This window comes from Choloepus didactylus, chromosome 15 (assembly GCF_015220235.1).
Source record: "Choloepus didactylus isolate mChoDid1 chromosome 15, mChoDid1.pri, whole genome shotgun sequence".
NCBI classification, from domain to species: Eukaryota; Metazoa; Chordata; class Mammalia; order Pilosa; family Megalonychidae; genus Choloepus; species Choloepus didactylus.
The window spans coordinates 18709901-18730268 of NC_051321.1; the positions used below are offsets into that span (position 1 = coordinate 18709901).

The 20368-nt window shown below is 38.9% G+C and overlaps 1 protein-coding gene across 2 annotated transcripts in view; it reads right to left on the reverse strand.

Moving 5' to 3' along the window:
* TRUB1 (TruB pseudouridine synthase family member 1) overlaps positions 1–17828 on the reverse strand; it is a 61910-nt gene extending 44082 nt beyond the window's left edge. For both annotated transcript variants that reach the window (XM_037805182.1, XM_037805181.1), the window contains exons 1-2: positions 17527–17828; positions 13728–13826 (exon numbers count right to left, since the gene is read on the reverse strand). In XM_037805182.1, coding sequence (XP_037661110.1) covers positions 13728–13826; positions 17527–17812 — 385 coding nt within the window. In that variant the 5' untranslated portion in view covers positions 17813–17828. The remainder of the gene's footprint in view (positions 1–13727; positions 13827–17526) is intronic.
* Between the last annotated feature and the right edge of the window lie 2540 nt (positions 17829–20368).

Sequence of the window (20368 nt, forward strand, 5' to 3'; positions counted from 1 at the left end):
CCTAACACAAAAAAGAATTTGGGGAAAAATGAAAGCCTGGAGAACTTATGCTAAGATAAACCAAACAAAGTACAAAAATAGCCCACTTATCTCTTCAATTTCAAAAATTACTTATTCCTTACAACAACACATTGCACTAAGTAAGTCTGAGAGGATTTAATAATTTCTTCACTTAATAGCAGGCAAAATTTTGTAAACATTGAGGTATCTATCATCAACAGATACAGTTGTGTATTATAAGAAAAAAGAACACAATATTACCAACACAATTCAGAATCACAAGAAACAAGGAGAAATGATTGGCCAGCTGAAAGAATTATCAATATTTATAACAGCCACCGTTCAGTGAGTTTGTCATGTTATCAGGTTCCACTCTAATGCTCTCTGTTCACTATCTCATTTACTTCTTATAACAACCTTAAAAGGTAATACAATTATTATCCCAATTTTATAGGTGAGGAAACTGAAGCACAGAGAGAAGAACTTTGCCCAGCATCTCACAACTAGTATATGGTGGAGTAAAATCCAAACCAGACAGTCTAATAGCAACCCTCTTTCTTTCCATTTCCCCTGCCACCAGCTTAAACCAGGTTATCATCACCTTGTTTCTGAAACGCTGCAAACAAGACTGCACTATGTCCCATCACTTCCTCTTCCAATTCACACTATTTTATGACTATTTCTAAAATCCTATTTTGCATACAACAAAGTCCCTCAACAACCCTCTATAGTCCCAATGCCTAAAGTACCAACTCCTTAATAAAGTATTCAAAGTTCAACCTTCAAAGCCAGTTCAAATCCCAACTCCTTCATAAAGTCTACCCAAACCCCCTCTAAACTGCTAGGATACTTATTTATCTTGATCCTTTATTTCTCAATAGTCTTATTAATTCAAGACTAAAATCATGAACTGTTAACCCTCAGTGTCCTCTGTAGAGCACAATGCCCTACAAATGACAGGACTTATTGATGTTGCTGCTTATGAGGCAGAAAACTTAGCATAGTAACATAACAAAGATTCAATGCAAAATTATTCCATTCAAATGAATCCCCCAGTCATTATTTCTTGAGCAGCTACTATGTGCACAGGTCCAAGAGGAATACATTTAATGGGACAACAAGGAAGCCTGAGACATGTTTCCTGAGTTTGAAAGAGCTTGTACTCTTACAAGGAAAATAAAAGACAGACACAGGGAAATCCAAGTGCTCAAAAAAAATGCTGACTGAATTAGTGAGTCAATAATGCTAATAACATAAACTAGTACATGTTTAAGAGTCAAAATGAACAGAAGGAAAATAAGCGCTATGGGATGTCAAAGGAAGTAGCACTCGAAATATCTAGATGCCAGAGAATGCTTCATTCGAGCATTCAAAAAGTTTGAGTTAGGCCTTGAAGGATGTATAGGATTTGATGACATGACACAGGGAGAAGCATGTTCTAAAGAAGAAACAAACTGCACATATTCTCAGACCCAAGGAAGAGTACAGTGAGTTTATCGACCCGAGTGCAGAGAAGCTCAACAGCAGTATGATGCCTCTAACAGACATGCCCCCAACGATATGAACTGAGATGCTTCCGTACGCTGCCCCCCCACAGAAGCTTTGAACAACCAGAAAAAAATGGCAGAAACCTCCTTCTCAAAGCTCCAGAACACAGTTAAAGGTTTGCAGTAACAGGGTAAGTGCCAAATCAAGAAAAAGGATACTAAAAAGCAGTGGGATTATATAGCAAAAATAGTACCTATTGCAACACTATGGACTATAGTTAACAGTAATATTTTAATATTCTTTCATCAACAGTAAGAAATGTACCACACCAATACTATGAGCCAATAATGGGGGGAATAGGAGGGGATAAGGGGTATGGAAAGATTTGGGTTTTCTTTTTTATTTTTATTTCTTTTCTGGAGCAATGAAAATGTTCTTAAACTGATCATGTGGATGCATGCACAAGTGTGTGAGGATATTATGAGCAAGCAACTATATACTTCAGATGCTTTGTATGGTGTGTGACTGTATCTCTATAAAACTGCATTTTAAAAAAAAAGCAGTGGGATCTCACGGTGCCCTGGCTGGTCCCTCCTCCACCCCTCATCAGCTCAGCACAGAGCCAGCCCACACTCCCAGTGCGGATCCCTGGTCTAGATCCGGAGGTAGTAGAGTAACCCTCATATGCATACTAGGAGCATGTATGTCTGGCCCAACCTGTCTGATGGTGGCCTGAGGAATTCACTGTCTCAGAATTTGCCCTGCATGTAGAAGGCAGCTCACAGAGTTTTCCTGCAGAATGCCCGGGAGAGCAGTCAAGTCGTGCTGCCTGAGACAAAGGACTGATGGCTATAGGACATACAGCACAATGCCCAGAACCATGAGGAAACTGTATCTTAGGAGAGAGAACATTCCTATCTACTTACCAGGGAATTCCCAGGGCCAAAGAGACATGCCCAAGACAAGAATCATGCACAGAGAGGATCAAGGAAGTCCCTACTCTTTGGTCTGGAGCTCTTCTCTAAATTCATTGTACGGATAACCCCTGAAGGAGTACTGACCCACAGGTCAATCTGAAAACACTGGGAAAGGTATTTTTCTTTTTTCCTTCTTTTTCATTTGTTAGCTCCTGGCATTCAAGGAAAGCTATGTTATAACACTAGTGGATACAAGCTTAAGGAACAGATGCCTCAGAGTCTAAATTCCAGTGATAACACATTAAAATATCAAAATGTCCAGGTTTCAACAAAAGATTACAAAACATACAAAGAAACAGGAAAGGAGATTAAAGAATTAGAAACCATCATTGAGGAAGACCAGATCTGGGACATTCCAGACAAAAAAAAGGTTCTAAACATGCTCAAAAAGCTAAAGGAAAACATGGACAAGAAACTAAAGGAAATCAGGAAAATAACAGATGAACACAAACAGAATATCAATAGAGAGATGGAAGTTATGAAAAGGAACAAACAGAACTGATGATCACAGTGACAGAAATTAAAAATTCTCTAGAGGGGTACAACAGCAGATGGGAGCTGGCAGAAGAAAGAATCAGTGAACCTGAAGATGAGACAACTGAAATTCAGTCTGAGAAGCAGAAGGAAGAAAGAATGAAGAAAAGTGAACAGAGCCTGAAGAACTACCAGTCTACCAATGTATGCGATATGCGAGGACCAGAGAGAAAAAAAAGAGGAAGGGGTAGAGGGAATATTCAAAGAAATATTGGATGAAAATTTCCCAAATTTAACAAAAGACATAAATATACACATTCAAGACACTAAACAAACTCCAAACAGGATAAACCCCAAACAGACTCTCACTACAGCATATAATAATCAATATGTCAAGTGCCAAAGATGAAGAGAGAATTCTGAAAGCTGCAAGGGAATAGCAACATGTCCCATAAAAGGAAGCCTCGATAAGATTATGTTCCAATCTCTTACTGAAACCAAGGAGGCAAGAAGACAGTGGGATGTCATATTTAAGTAAGGATAGAAAAAAATTGCCAACCAAGAATTCTATATCCAGAAAAACTGCCTTTCAAAAATGAGGGAGGAATAAAGACATTGCCAGATAAACAAAAGCTGAGGAATTCTGTCATCATTAGACTGGCCCTACAAGAGATGTTAAAGAGAGTTCTGCAAGGTGAAAGAAAGGACAATAGATGGAAGCCACATGAAGAAATAAAGATTACTGGTAAGAGTAACAACATGGGTAAATATAAATGCCACTACTATCATGTTTTTGGTTTGTAACTCCATTTTTACTTCCCACAGGATCTAAAAGGCAAATGCATAAAATGTAATAATTCATCAATGGGTTTGGATTCATAATGTATAAATGTATTTTATAACAAGAAGTACATAAAGGTGGGGAGCTGGTGGGGTATAGGAACATAGTTTGTATATATTATCGAAGTTAAGTTGGTATCAAATCAAACGAGATTGTTATAGATTTAGGATGTTAAATTTAAGCACATAGTAACTACAAAGAAAATATCAGAGACTATTCACATTTGTAAAGACAGCAATTAGAATGCAGGATGGCAGGGACACAGGGCAGGGGGAATGGGAAGTTAATAATAGGTGTAGGCAGAAATGTTGTTATATTAGGTTATTTTCTTGGGGTAGAGTAGGAACATGTTGGAAGTAAAGCAGTTATTTTAGGTTAGTTGTCTTTTTCTTACTCCCTTGTTATGTTAGGGTTTGTCTGAAATGTTTTTTTACTGTACGTTTTTAAAAATTTTTTTTGGATATAGTTAAAAAAAAAAAAAAGAGTTAAGTTAAAAAAAAAAAAAAAGAAAAAAATATGCAGAGCCCCCTTGATGAACTGGTGGAGAATTCAGGGCTGTTGGGCTTCCCCACCTCGATAGTTGCTGATGTGCTCACAGACATAGGGGACTGGTGGTTTGATGGCCTGAACTCTCTACCATGGGATTTGCCCTTGGCAAGACTGTTGCTGCAAAGGAGAGGGTAGGCCTGCCTATAATTGTGCCTAAGAGCCTCCTCCCGAATGCCTCTTTGTTGCTCAGATGTGGCCCTCTCTCTCTAGCTAAGCCAACTTGGCAGGTGAAATCACTGCCCTCTCCGCTACGTGGGATCTGACACCCGGGGTGTAAATACCCCTGGCAACGTGGAATATGATTCCCAGGGAGGAATCTAGACCCAGCACTGTGGGATAGAGAACATCTTCTTGACCAAAAGGGGGATGTGAAAGGAAATGAAATTATTTTCAGTGACTGAGAGATTCCAAAAGGAGCCGAGAGGTCACTCTGGTAGACACTTTTACACACAATATAGACAACCCTTTTTAGGTTCTAATGAGTTGGACTAGCTAGCAGTAAATACCTGAAACAATCAAACTACAACCCAGAACCCTTGAATCTTTAAGACAATTGTATAAAAATGTAGCTTATGAGGGGTGAAAAGGGGATTGGAAAAGCCATATGGACCACACTCCCCTTTGTCCAGTGTATAGATGAATGAGTAGAAAAATTGGGGCAAAAAAAAAAAAAAGCACCCAGTGTTCTTTTTTACTTTAATTGTTCTTTTTCACTTTAATTTTTATTCTTATTATTTTTGTGTGTGTGGTAATGAAAATGTTCAAACATTAATTTTGGTGATGAACGCACAACTATACAATGGTACTGTGAACAACTGAATGTATGCTTTGTATGACTTCATGGTACGTGAATATATCTCAATAAAAATGAATTTAAAAAAATACTAGATGAAGCATTAATATGTGCCAGTAATCTCAGAAACATTATGACTGCATGTTCTAGTGGAGCACAGTACCTTAACCAAAAGGAATAAAAATAAATAAATAAAAATAACAGGTGTAAGCTTTCTGTTTGGGAAGATGGTAAAGTTTTAATGATGGAAGGTAGTGAAGTGGTGAAAGTGGTGATTAATCCCACTGAATGGTATGCTTGGGAGTGGCTGAGATCAGAAAATGCTGTATAAATGTTCCCACAATTAAATAAGAAAAAGAAAGAACAACAAAAGAAACAATGACAATTAATTGCAATACATGATCCTGGATGGGATCTACGAAGGAAGGAGAAAAGGGTCAAAGGAACACTACTAGAACAGGAGAAAATTGGAACATAGACTTTAAGCTTTATATCAATGTTAAATTTCTTGAACTTGATAACTGCACTTAAGATGGTTATATAAGTGAATATACTGAAAATACATGTGGTAATATTAAGTATTCATGAAGCATGATAAACAACCTATACTCAAGTGCTCAGAAAATGGATTGATTGATAAAAAAATAGACTGATAGATGAATGAATGGATGGATGGATAGATGGATGGATGGATAGACAGCTATGGATAGATAGATGGACAGAGAAATGACACATGAGGCAAAATGTTAAAACTGGTCAATCTTGGTATCTAGGGAAGGTAGGGGTATGCTGGAATTCTTGGTATGGGGTGGTTGTTATTTTTTGTAACTGTCGTGTAAGTTTGAAAGTATTTTCAAAATAAAAGGACAAAAAAAGCCACCTGACATGTTTGTCTTTATCCTGTTTGAAATGATGAACTGGTAATGGTTTCTAAGTTAGTTAAGTGACCCAGAATGACAGAATTTAAAACAAAAGAGCAACTTAGATAATTTAACCCTTTCATATTATAGCCAAGGAAACCAAGGTCTTTTGAAATTAAATGGTTAGTAAAGTAGTATTTTAGGAAGACTGATCCAGAAATAGTATGTAAAAAGGATTATCTGGAGTTGGGACCCAGCCAACCAGCGGTTTTTTCATTCAAGGGATAGCCTCCTTGACAGAATTTTACTCAACTTTTTCCACATTCAATCATTCACAATTTGTTAAGAAGTTATAGTGTATGTACAGAAATAAATAAGACCTGGTTCCAGCCTTCAATGAATTAAAATCTAATAGGGAGGAGAAACTAAGATGGCAGCTAGGTGAGACAGGGCAAAAAAACACCTCTGTGAAAAACACTAGATAAAAACCAGAAAGTGACCCAGAATACCGTTTACAGCAATGTGCCAGCTGAACAAGGTCTGCTAGTACCACAGGGGCTGTATACTTGGTGAAACCGGGAGTCTGCATTCTGAAACGAGTAAGATGGCTGGAAGACCCGCAGCCGCAAGGCGGTGTGGGGAAGCCAGGGGTTGGCGTTTGGAGACCAACTGGTTCTTTTAAAAAGGGAAAAACCCAGGAGCGGCTGCAGTTGTGACAGTGGGAACCACGCAGTAAAACACAGCAAGAGGGGGCTGGGCCAGCCTCTCGGTGTCTGGCCTGAAGGATAGCCCACTGCAGATACCATCAGGGCTGGGGGAGCGGAGGGGAGAGCCAGAAGCAGAAAGAAACCCCGCGGCTAGCAGCTGGCTCCCTGGAGGGCTGGATAAACTCCTGCCCAGGGCCGTGCCCACAGCCCAGGGCCCCGCCAGTTGTCCCGGAGCTGGGAAGGAGGAACTGTGCGAGGAGTGGGAATTGAGACGCCCCGTTCGGCCATCTTTGCATCAGGCTGAGAGAGCCCCTGCATGGCCCGGCGGCCCGGGGCTTCCCTTGAGGGACGGCGCACACTGGTGACGTAGCACGGCATTCCCTCGGCAGAGGTCCTGGAGGATCGTGGCTGGGAGGGGGGGGGCCCGCTCAGAGAACCCAGGGGCGCTACGCCAAGTCCGGTGGTTTGTGGGACAGCGAGAGAGAGGGTCTGGGGCTGAACTGAAATGAAGGCTTAGACTCCTGCGGTGGCCTTGAATCTCCGGGAACCTGGGGGGTTTGAATATTAAAGCTGCCCTTCCTCCCTGGCCACCTGGACACATGCCCCACATTCAGGGCAGACGGCTCCAGCAACACACCCAAACTGAGTTCTTCACCTGAACCCCACAAGAATCATTTCCCCACACACCGCGGGGACAAGGTTGAGAACTGACTTGAGGGGTATAGGTGACTCACAGATGCCGTATGCTGGTTAGTTACAGAAAGTGTATGCCACCAAACTGTTTCTGAAAAATTAGATTGGTATTTTTTTTTACAACTTGAAAGAATCCTATCAAGCAAAGCAAATGCCAAGAGGCCAAAAACAACAGAAAATCTTAATGGATATGATAAAACCAGACGATATGGAGAATCCAATTCCAAACACCCAAACCAAAATATCGGAAGAGACACAGTACTTGGCACAATTAATCAAAGAACTACAATCGAGGAACGAAAACATGGCAAAGGAGTTAAAGGACATCAAGAAGACCATGGCCCAAGATATAAGCAACATAAAGAAGATCCTAGAAGAGCATGAAGAAGTCATTGCAAGAGTAAATAAAAAAACAGAAGATCTTATGGAAATAAAAGAAACTGTTGGCCAAATTAAAAAGACTCTGGATATTCACAATACAAAACTACAGGAAGTTGAACAACGTCTCAGTGTCCTAGAAGTCCACAGAACAGAAAATGAAAGAACAAAAGAAAGAATGGAGAAAAAAATTGAAAAAATCGAAATGGATCTCAGGGATATGATAGATAAAATGAAACATCCAAACTTAAGACTCATTAGTGTCCCAGAAGGGGAAGAGAAGGGTAAAGGTCTAGAAAGAGTATTCAAAGAAATTGTTGGGGAAAACTTCCCCAACCTTCTACACAATATAAATACACAAAGCATAAATTCCCAGCAAACTCCAAATAGAATAAATCCAAATAAACCCACCTCAAGACATATTCTGATCAGAGAAGGAGCAAGTTCTGCAAGCAGCAAGAGAAAAGCAATTCACCACATGCAAAGGAAACAACATAAGACTAAGTTGTGACTACTCAGTGGCCACCGTGGAGGCAAGAAGGAAGTGGGATGACATATTTAAAATTCTGAGAGACAAAAATTTCCAACCAAGAATACTTTATCCAGCAAAACTCTCCTTCAAATTTGAGGGAGAGCTTAAATTTTTCACAAACAACTGCTGAGAGACTTTGCCAATTAAAAGACCTGCCCTACTTCAGATACTAAAGAGAGCCCTACCAACAAAGAAACAAAGAAAGGAGAGAGAGACAAAGAGAATTTTAACAGATACATATAGAACCTTACATCCCAAATCACCAGGACAGTCATTTTTCTCCAGTGATCACAGATCTTTCTCCAGAAGGGACCATAAGGTGGGACATAAAACAAGCCTCAATAAATTAAAAAAAAACAAAATCACTATACTCAAAGCACATTCTCCAACCACAATGGAATACAAATAGAAGTCAATAATTTTTGAATTGTAACTCCACTATTTACTTCCTACATGATATAAAATACACAAACTCTAATGACAAATCAGTGGTTTTGAACTCAATGTAAAATATGTAATTTTAGACAACTATATAAAGGTGGGGGAATGGAGGAGTATAGGCACATAGTTTATATGTCCCATTGAAGTGAAGGTGGTATCAAAGAAAAACAAGATTGTTATGGATTTAAGAGGTTAATTTTAAGCCCCACAGTAAACACAAAGAAATTATCAGAGAATATCACCATAGAGATGAAAAGTAGAGTATGGGTTAAGAGAAATGGGGGAAGGGGCAATGGGGAGTTAAGAAATGAGTGTAGGGTTGCTGTTTGAGGTGAAGGGAAATTTCTAGTAATGGATGGTGGGAAAGAGCATTACAACATTCTAAAGATGATTAATCCCACTAATGGGATGCTAGGGAGGGGGTGGAATGGGAAGATTTAGGCTGTATATATGTTTCCACAATTGAAAAAAAAAAAAGACAGTCTAAATAGCTGACAATTGAATGCCAGGATGAACCTGGATGGGATTGGAGGATGGAAAACAGGAGGCTCAAAGGGACATAATTGAGACATAAGGAAAAGGAAATATAGAATGTAAGCTTTGTATCATTGTTGAATCTCTTGTACTTCTTAGCTGCGCTTAATGGGATTGCATAAAAGAATGTTCTTGTTCATGGGAAGTGTATATGTGAATTATAGTGTTTGTTCAAGGTTGTGTGCAGCTAGCTCTCATATGTTCAGAAGACAGAGCAATAGATGATGGATGATAGGGAGGGAGGGAGGGAGGGAAAGAAATAGCGATGTGACAGCATGTTAAAGTTGGTGGATTGAGTTATCGGGGGAGGGGGGTCAGGGTATCATGGAGTTCTGTGTATGGGGTTAGTATTGTTTTTGCAACTGTTCCTACAACTTTGAATTTATTTCAAAATAAAAAAAAAATAAAATAAAATAAAATAAAAATCTAATAGGGAGAAAGATGTTAACAAAAACTAAGAAAACAGCATGAAGGCAGTTTTACATTAGTGGTATAAAAACTGGAGAGTAGGTGGGTTTCATTCATAGGTGAAGGCATGTCAGCTTAACCTAGAAAGGTCAATAGGATATCTACAACTGAAGAAGAGGGCAGAAATGGACACTTTATATGAAAAGAAAAGCATGAGCTTTAAAGACACAAAGTTTTGAAAAAGTGTGGAAAATTTAGAGAATGAATGAAAAGCAGGGTTTTCCAAGCACTCTTGCAAAACTGCTTCTCTCTATCCCAAATTTTCTGTGCTCATTAAAATGCTATTTTCTGCAGAAAACCCACTATCTCTCAACCTACCCAAACGTCAATTATTCTATTATCAAATCATATGGATAGAATTTCCTTATGATGAGAACTACTTTAGGGAAAGCAAGGGCATATACATGCAATTCCAAAGCTTTCTGTGGTTGGAAGTTTCCACGACCATTTATCTGATTCTGTAATACCCTTCCAATCATCATAAAAGTCCTGTATCTTTCCATTTCTAGGAATCTATCCTAAAAATCCAAGGAAAAAATTTTATTTATAAAGATGTTCCTCACACAATTATTTCTACTTAAAAAACTATAGTAATAACCTCAATCATCTCAAATAGAGGAATAGTTAAATAAATAGCATTTTACCCATAGGATAGCACATTATGCAGCCATTAAAAATGTTTACAATGAGTTTTTTTTAACATGAAAAATAGTTATGTTATAATGTTAAGTAAAAAAAAAACAAGTATAAAATTGTACATATAGTAAAATAGAGCTCAGCTTATAAAATGCGCATCGATAAAAGACTAGGAGAAAATATAGCAAAAATGTTAAAAGTGATTGCTCTTAGAAGGTAGAAAATTGGGTAATTTTGATTTTCATCTTCATTTTTCTCTATATTTTTTAAAATTTCTCCACTGTGCTTTTATAATCTTAAAGTTAAAAAAAAAAGTGGTATATAGAAATTTAGTTTTCACTTTAAGTGATTTAAAAGAATGTACTCATTTCCTACTGCTGCTGTAATAATTTAACACAAACTTAGTGACTTAAAACAACACAGACTTATTATCTTAAAGTTTTGAAGGTCAAAAATCCAAAATGGATCTCAATCAGCTAAAATCAAGACGTTAACAGGGCTTCTTTCATTTCTGGAGACAGACAGAATCAGATTCTTTGCCTTTTTCAGCTTCCAGAGGTTGCCTATGTCCTTTGGCTCCTGGCCCCCACCCATCTTCAATGCTAGCAATCAAGTTACTCCAGCCTCTTCTTCCATCCTCACGTCTCTTTGTCTAAATCTCTCCTCTGCCTCATGCTTCCACTTTTAAAGACCCCTGTGTTTACACTGGACCCACCAAGACATTCCAGAAGATCTCTTTATCATAAAGTCAGTGGATTAGCAACCTTAATTCCATATACAACTTTAATTCTCCCTTGCTGTGTAACACAACATATTCACAGGTTCTGGAGATTACAATGTGCATGTCTTTTTTTTGGGGGGGGGGGGCACCATTCTGGCTTTTGAGAATTTTCCAGGTTCTCTTGTAATTATGTTATAGAACTATAAACCTGAATTTCAGATTATAATCTTAATTTACCAGCTAAATTTCTAAATCTACACCATTAATATTACAAAGAAAACACAGCAAAAACGTATAAAATGTTGATGTTGAAAGTATATTTTTTTCACACAGATCCAGCTTTTTTAAAAAGGATCTTGTCACAGTCTTCAGAACCACTTAGAAAACAAATATCCCTTATTTGTGGCTAACCACCTACATTTTTTTCTTTTTACTTTTACTTCATCAGAAACCATGGGCATTAGAAGAAAAATTAATTAATTTGACATATGAACATGTTACACCATCATAGAAGTCTGTGTGATCAATCATAAATTAAGGCTCTATGCCGATTTGGATATATTATGTCCACCAGAACAGCCATATTCTTTAATGCAATCTTGTGGGGGCAGACTGATTAGTCTGATGATTAGCGTAGAGTCTCTGATTAAATTATTTCCATGAAGTATGGCCCCGCCCATTCAGGGTGGGTCTTGATTAGTTCACTAAAATACTTACGAGAAGCTAAGTGCCGACACTTACGCTGACACTTACACTGATGCTGACGCTTGGAGATGCTTGGAAAGGAGGACAGAAGGAGGTCTGGAAATGCTAACCTAAGAGATGAAGCCAAGTTTGCCCCAGAGAAGCCTAAGTGAGGACCCCCAGATGCTTAGAGAGAAATGCCCCTGGAAGAAAGAAGCAAGGACACAGAGGAGCTGAGAGGGAGGAGAGAAGAACAGACGCCCAGAGACATTTTGGAGAAAGCCATTTTGAAACACAACCCAGGAGCAGAGGACCAGTAGATGCCAGCCACGTGCCTTCCCAGCTGACAGAGGTGTTCCGGACGCCATCGGCCATTCTTCAATGAAGGTACCTCTTGTTGATGCCTTAATTTTGATACTCTTATGGCCTTAAGACTGTGAATTTTTAAATTAATCCCCTTTATAACAGGCAATCCATTTCTGGTATTTTCCATAACAGCAGCATTAGCAAACTTGAACAGGCTCCAAATGGAAATTTTTTTTTTCCAAAAGAATATCTCCACAAGGACAAATTTCAGCCAAATGCCAACCCTTCATAACTAAAAAGGCGGCTTCAACAGGATCCTTTAGGCTAGGGTGAAAAATAAATTTGATTTCATTCACTATCCTCAATGTCAACCATTGTTCTGAAAATCAGTGAGGAACAACCCACCATAAATGAAAAACAATGGGCCCATTCACAAGTCAGCAGCATAACTTATCCTCTCTGCCTTTGTATTTATGGTATTGTTGCCTTGGAAAACAGTAAGAATAGAACAGTTATGACACATAGACCTCAACTGAAGGGCAACTCTGACTGGTAGAAGCTACCTGGAGTACTGCGTTCAGAGTGCTGTGACAGTGGGTTCAAATCCTGGCTTTGCCACTCACTACCTTATGACAAAGGATCTTCATTTCTCCTCTGTAAAATTGGGATATACTTACCTCATAGGTTTATAATAAGGATTAAAGTATATAGTTTATGATGTCCTCAGCCAAGGACCTTATGCATAGTAGTACACAATAAATGGTTATCATTAGTTATTGTAAGGAACAATAACTTTGGTGTGGGAATTTGCCTATTCAAGTCTTCTAATTGAGAAAAATGTATTTCATTATGATTTGTTTCTATTTTAATCTCAATTAAAGATACTCTTGCTGACATGAATTAGATAATTTATAATTTTAGAAAATGCAAGATCATACATTGTTTCTAATTTTTTTGGAAAAGATCATTTTCTTCACCAAAATTATCATTTGCTTTTAAATAAACATTGATTCCATTCCTTAGCATTACTTAGCACTGGAAAGCTTAGATCAGGGTTTGTTTTTATCGTTTGTTTGTATCTAATTTTAGCTCTAATAAAATGGATTGGATACTGTAGCACAGTATTTTACAAACCATAAGTCACATCCCATTAGTGCATCATGAAATCAATTTAATGGGTTATAATCCACACTTAAATGAAATAGGTTTATTTGGTGTTGAAAATGTTTTGGAACGAAATAGAGGTATGTAGTTGTATAACATTGTGAATGTAGTAAATGCCACTGAATTGTTCACTTTAAAACAGTGAATTTCATGCCATGTGAATTTTACCTCAATATTTAAAAAAAAAGAACAGAATATAAAACACCAGAGGACATTGCATGTAGAAAGGTAAGTACTGTTCCACAGAAGTTTGTTTCTGGAGTGGGGGAGTATAGATGGGGAATCCGAATGAATGTTACTTCTGTGACTATGGATGCAGTTACAAAAAATTTTAGAAAATATACCCTAGCATGTGTATACATATGTTAGTCCTAAGTAGACTGAAAACAGCAAGGCTTTGGCCAATCTTATTTGTTTTTAACCAGTATTTCTTTCTGATATTAAGTGACAGTTACATTAAACTTCCATTCATATCTCTTACCCAGAACTCCTCTGGCTGCACTGTCAAGGGTCCCTCCATGACCAATTTTCAAAGTCTGCTTTTTCCTCTTAGTCCATTCGGTAGAAGATATTCCAGCTTCTATGAAAGTAGTTATGATTTAAAAAAAAAAAAGGTAATTACCAAGACAAATAGAGTAGATTCTCCAGAAGTATAAAGGGGGAGATGAATTATCAAAAAAATAAAAAGTATTATACAAGCTTGTCATATGAAGACTGTGATAACACCACTAGCAAAATACATTTAAAAATGTATAAACTGTCCCTAAATTACAAAGGAATGGTATCCCAAAATTAGTTTAGTTATCTAGAAACCGGAATTCATTTTCTAAGAAACAAACATTTTTAGAAGTAGGTAAATGCCCAGGCTAACAGACAAAAATGTAGTGAAGACCTGATTACTGGTGCACTATTAGACAGAGAATGCTGAAAAGATGCTAAATTTTGATACGGGCAGGTAGTTTTAAAAAGTGCTCAATTCCATTTACTACATCTCTTCTTCTGTTTCCTGGAAGTTCTTTCCTGGTTCTCCAAGGTACCTAAAAGATGGAAGTACATCTCATGCAGGGCGTACTTCTAAGTATATTAAGTGCCCAAACTACCCACATTCATGGTCTCCCTCTCCTAATCAAAACTTAACTCTTTAAAGGAGCTTAATGTCAATAAAAGGTTATGTGGGATGTAGCTAACAGCTTCATTCATCATCTACTTGCATCTTAACCTACCAAGTATACACATTTTAAAAGAGAGTTTACCAGCCTGGCCTATCTCATATTCCTGTTATAAAGATAAAATAATGTATATGAAAGTGCTTGGAAACTATGGGAGCAATATAGCAATGCTATTATTATTATTATTACTTTGGCATATAATAAGAAATAAACAGAAAATACTAGCTACTGGTCTTTAAATGAAAGAAGGAGCAGGGAAAACCATACTGAAACCCACTGAACCTTCCTTACATTATCACTGACACAGAAAAAAATAGAGCAAATGAAAAAGGAAAGAGAAGAAAGACAGGGAAAGGAAAAGGCAAAAGCAAAGCAACAGTGGAAAGTGGAGAAGCCAGATTATAATGGCCAAGAGGATATGCGAGGTTGCTCAACCTCAAGATATAATTACCACTCTATTGAGTCAGAACCCTTGTGAGTGGAACACAGTCCTGGAATGCTCTCTGATAACATCAACATGCTTGGAAGGGCATGGCTGTCTGCTTCAACATAAATCTTTAAGGCTAGGCATAGGCTTCAAACACTTCAACCTTCATTTGCAACTCATTACAGATCTCTCATGCATGACTTTATAGAAACCTTTTGGGGAACTATTTGTATTTCCAGCGTGATGCTCCTTGGAGTATGAAACGCCTTAATTTACTATCTTCTCTTTGTGCCCCAATTTACCTCTTTATAAGCTTAAAGAGATACCACCTCTACCATATTGGAATTTGGTTCATTCCATTGGTACCAATCATGGATGAATACTTTTTAAGGTCTTTTCTACTTCTCAGATTGCCAGGGCTGCTTAAGCATCAGGAATTTATCGTCTCATGGTTTTGGAGGATAGGTCTAATATCAAGGTCTTGATAGGCCACTCTTTCTCTGAGTCTGTACTGTTCTGGTGCTGGCTTCCTGCAACCCTGAGGGTTCCTATGCTTGCATCTCTGCCTCCATCACGTGGCAATCTGCTTCATTCTCTGACTTCTGGTTCTACTGACAGACTGTGTCCGAATTTCCTCTGCCTTATAAGGACTCCAGTCATATGGAGCAAGGCCCTCCCTGATTTAATTTGGCCTGAACTAAATTGGATCTTCAAAGATTCTATTCACAAATGAATCCACACTGTAACTAACAATAACAACTTCAAAGGTCCTATTTACAAATGGGTTCACACCCACAGAAATACAGATTAAGACTTGATCATGTCTTTTGTGGAATACATAACTCAATCCCCAACACTAGCTATAAAATTCTATTATGTTTTAGGCTCTGAAAGATTCAGACAGACAAAAAGAAGAGATTGCATTACGACATGAATCATTGTAAAGGAAAGCAAGGAATGTTAATAAGCCATGACTATTGACTGTGGCTGGCATCAGAATGTGGTGTTCTGGAATCTGTATCTTTAAAAACTTTCTCAGTGGCATTTGGGAAGCCTGGTCGAGCTGACATAAATATAGAATACATCAATCACAAACATATAGAAATGGAGGGAATGAGAATGTCTACATCTGAGTGAGTGGCTTCCCGAAGATGTCAGCAACAGCTTTGAAACAATCAGTTTTAACTGGTTGTTATAATTGGACACATTAACTAGAAGGCCAAGATGTGGCTCTTGACCTTATCACAAACCTCCCTGAAAGAAAGAATGGTAATCATTACCTTGAGGATCAAAATGCCCATAGTTTAGCTAACAAATCAGATCAAATGAAAGTACCAATGCTATGAAGGAAAACCTTTGGTACCACAAAGCTTGCCCTTGCTGCAATTCATCCCTTCAACATCCCCTATATGAACTTACAGGAAACAAAGTCTAAGAAAAGTTTAACCAAAGGATGAGTAGGTATAGCATTGAAATAAAATATCTGCAAGAGTATACTTATTTACTAAGGAACATTTAAATCTGTATTCTGTGTCAGTTATTAACAAATTCATATCAGGATAATCTGCTTTTATAATATATATATATATGTGTGTGTATATATATATATATGTGTATATATATGTGTGTGTGTGTGTATATATATATATATATATATATATATATATATATATATATATATATATGTATATGCACATATAAAGTTTGCTAGAGTATAGTAAACTATGTTACAAGAAAGTACCTGTATAGGTTAAATGGAAAGATGGGCCAGGGCCAAACTCTGGAGGGTCTGAATACTAAACAACAATTTTACCACCAAAGGCTGAAGAAATTACTAAACTATGAGCTGGGTTAAGGGAAGGGACAGTATCTTTTATCTTCATGTCTCTATAGGCTAGCACAAGCCTGGTTTATTACAGGTGCTCAACAAACTTAAAGTTCCTTGACATCGCTGTCTGAAATGATCTACCCAGTTCATGAACCATCTGACCTTTAGACTTTTCTCATTTTCTCCCAATGTATATGAAGAAACAAACAAACAAAAAGAATGCCGTTAGAGAGTGACCAAGTAAAATTTAGTGTCCCTCAAAATATGGGCCAGAGACTACTTAAACCTGGAGCAAATGTTTAAAATTGCAGTTTCCTACAAGTACCCCAGTTCCCCAGAATAAGAACCTCTAGGTAGGGATGAGGAATCTGCAAGAGATTGCACGTAATTCTTATGCCCACCAAAATGTGGAAAACACTGTAATAAATCTTGTTTAACTAAGTATGTCTGCACTTCCAAAATATTTTTAAGAATGTAACTTTGAAGGCACAGAGCCAGCGCTTCCATGGGGGGAGACGGAAACATCCATGCGCACCAAACAAAAGGCTCCTAGAAGATAAAATTATAGAAAAATCGGTCTGCTTGCCCAAGAGCAGAAGTTTGTTGTGGTGGTGTTTTTGGTTTGTTTTTCCTCTTGAGAGCGACAATTGCCAACTAGGCTGAAGGAGTTCACGTCAGGGAAATTCCAAGCCCGAAATGCCCCAGATTTATGTCGGAGATAATTTCATGGTCGTTCTCCCTTTCCCTTCCTTTAAGCTCTTAAGCCATGAGCGTCGCAAAATAAGCCCAGTGTGCTCTCTGCGACTTTCCCTTCGCACCGATTACCTCAGCCTCGTCCCCACCCGGGCTGCAATACCTGCCAGCAGCTTCTCCTTCAGCCGATTCAGCAACTCGGCTGAAGTGGGCCCTTTGGGCTTGTGCACAGCAAACACCCCACTCAGGGACAGCAGCTTAGTAGCCAAAGGGGCCTTGGAGACCCGGGCTTCGGACCCAGTCCTGACCGCGGCCACAACCGCCGCGGCTGCAGCCGTCGCTGGCGACGTAGCGGCCATTACTGAGGCTGTTTCTGCAGTTTTAGGGACTGGAGCTGTATCTGTTTTCAAAGACGACGACGAACCCAACGCCGCCTCAGCACCTGCCATGCTTTTGTGGCCCAGATCTGTGTTTTACTTTAGGCGCACACTGATGACGCAACAAGAGGGCGCCCAAAATTCCCTAATCCCCGCCTTATCCTTTCCCACATGAAGAACTGAGTTGACAGGGCCGCGCGGGGAGGGCATCGCAGGGGCTTGTGGGAATTGTAGTACATGGCTGTCACACGTAGGCCCAGGGGATTGCGGAGGCTTCTGAGACTTATGACGGAGTCGTTTTTCTTCTATAATATTCTGTGCTTTTTAAGTGGGGTTAGTTCGAAGCTACAGGAATAATATGGAGTTGCACTACGCAACTACCGAACCCGGTATAAGTATAACTAGTCTGTATACTTTTGACGGGAAATCTGTTCAACCTGTTTCCTCCTACCCCCTACTCTTCACCACACTCCCATGCAACTAAGGGCAACAAGCGTCCAACTGAAAACTTAAAATACTGACTTTTGCTGCTGCTTGTGAAGAACTATGGCTCCGTTAGCTCGCTGCTTCATCTAATCTATCGTGCTCTTAGATTCACGGTTCACAATTAAAATACACTCAAGTGTAAGTTCTAGTAGAGCAAGAAACCTGTTTACCCTGATTACTACTGTATCTCAAATGCCATTACATAGTAGGAATATAAATAAATAAAAGCCTTCAAATGCCCAGCAGTAACTTTTAGGCCACGACACTGTTATATCTGGCTAATTTTGAGGCCTTTCTTGCACCCTACACCCCCTTCTTGCACCCCTACACTCCCTTCTCCCTTCCACTGTAATTCTTAATAATTCTAAGATTTTTAATACAAACCCCCTCTTTACACTGCAAAATTAAACCTTACTTTCAATTTGAGTCCTTCCTATAGAAGTATTTCCCTTCCCAGCAAAGCTCATTGCTCTGATGCTGTTATAAAACAGAGTGGAGGAAAATTCTTCATGTTACTTTCCAGGTAAATTAAATGGTATTGTGAGTATTATGAGACAAAGTTTGTCCTCTTTGTTTTCCCACATCTCCTTATAGTTACTATTTCTCCTCAACCTCCCCTTGGACATAAATATATAATCTGATGATGCCAATTAGCTGCTCAGGATCATCAGTTAGGGACCCCGTTTGAATGTGTCCCTGTTCATTCAACAAATACATGACAGAACAAGTTCTTACTGAATTTCCACCCTTGCTCATTTTAATTAGATCACAAGGCCTTCACTAAATTTTTGTCTGGGGAGTTTTTGCGGGTTAGAAAGCCATAGCTGCTAGAAGGAAGTCACCTACTCTTGTGTTCTATTATGTGAGAAACACGCACTATTCCTAAAAGGAATAAACGCTCACCCAATTGTGGAGAAGAAAAGAATTTATTCACCATCTTGCAAGAATGGGCGCCCGACCAAAATATGGGGGGTTGGCGCTCAGAACAACAGACCCAGCAGAATTTATTTCCTACACCTAACTGCAAGTCTCTCCCGTTTCTCCAGTGGCTGGATACTCCAGAGGTTACATTCTATTCGACAAGCCTAACTAGCCAGCGCAAATTTGAAACATGCAGCCAGCACAAATTGGAAACATTTGAAATAAGTTTCCCTGGGTGAATTTGCAATATTTGGAATGGTTGGAACAAATTTCCACCCCTGACTATAACGGTTATGCTCAGGCCTCTTTAGAGCCAGTCTGGACTAGTTTGGTAACAAGTTATGAGGCTATTTTGGGAACCTCTACCCCAAGTCTCCACCTTGCAAGGATAGTAGATGGTGGGCGGATAAACAAGGGGACTGACTGTGGACTAGTTTGTCTTTTTAACTTTCTGCCAATTCCTGAACTGCCCCACCCTGCCAGGCACACCTATCCTGTGTAAAAGTTAAACTTAATCTCATTCTCACATATTATAAAATCCTAAATTCACCAAAAAGATTATGTGAGTGTGTGTGTGTTGAGGGGGAGGGGTTACCTCGGAAGCCAAAAGAGAAGAGATTTATTTGGAGAATAAGGACGGAGAAACTGTAAGATTGGCAGATCCGGGTATTAGTGGATACCTGGACCCAGCTTTGAGATTTTATCTTTTTCAGAAAGGTGGCAGGTGTCCTTCTGCCTCAGCAAAGACTTCCATGCTCTCCCCTTGGCATGGAAGCAGAGAGCCAGGGACTTTAAGGGAAGGTTGCAGGCTTAAACAATGATGACTCAGAGATTAGAAGGCCTTCCTCCAATTTTCTGGACATGGTAGCCTCCCTAATTCTTTTGTGACCCTGAGGTAAGGAGCAGAGAGACAGGACAGAACCAGGAATAACAAAGAATGCTTACATTTGAATTTTCCACCAACCCAGTGAAGAATCAGTTAATTTCATTTGAAAGATACAAAAAAATTGGATATTTCTTACACATTGGATTTCTGGGATGCCAGGACACAGAAAAATTAATTCTACTCTGTTATCAAATCTGCCTGCTTGGCATCCATGATGGTTAATTTCATGTGTCACGTTAGCTAGGTTATGGTGACCAGTTTGTTTGGTCAAACACATACTGACCTGATTGATAATGTGAGGGAATTTCATAGATGGATTTACATCATTAGTCAGT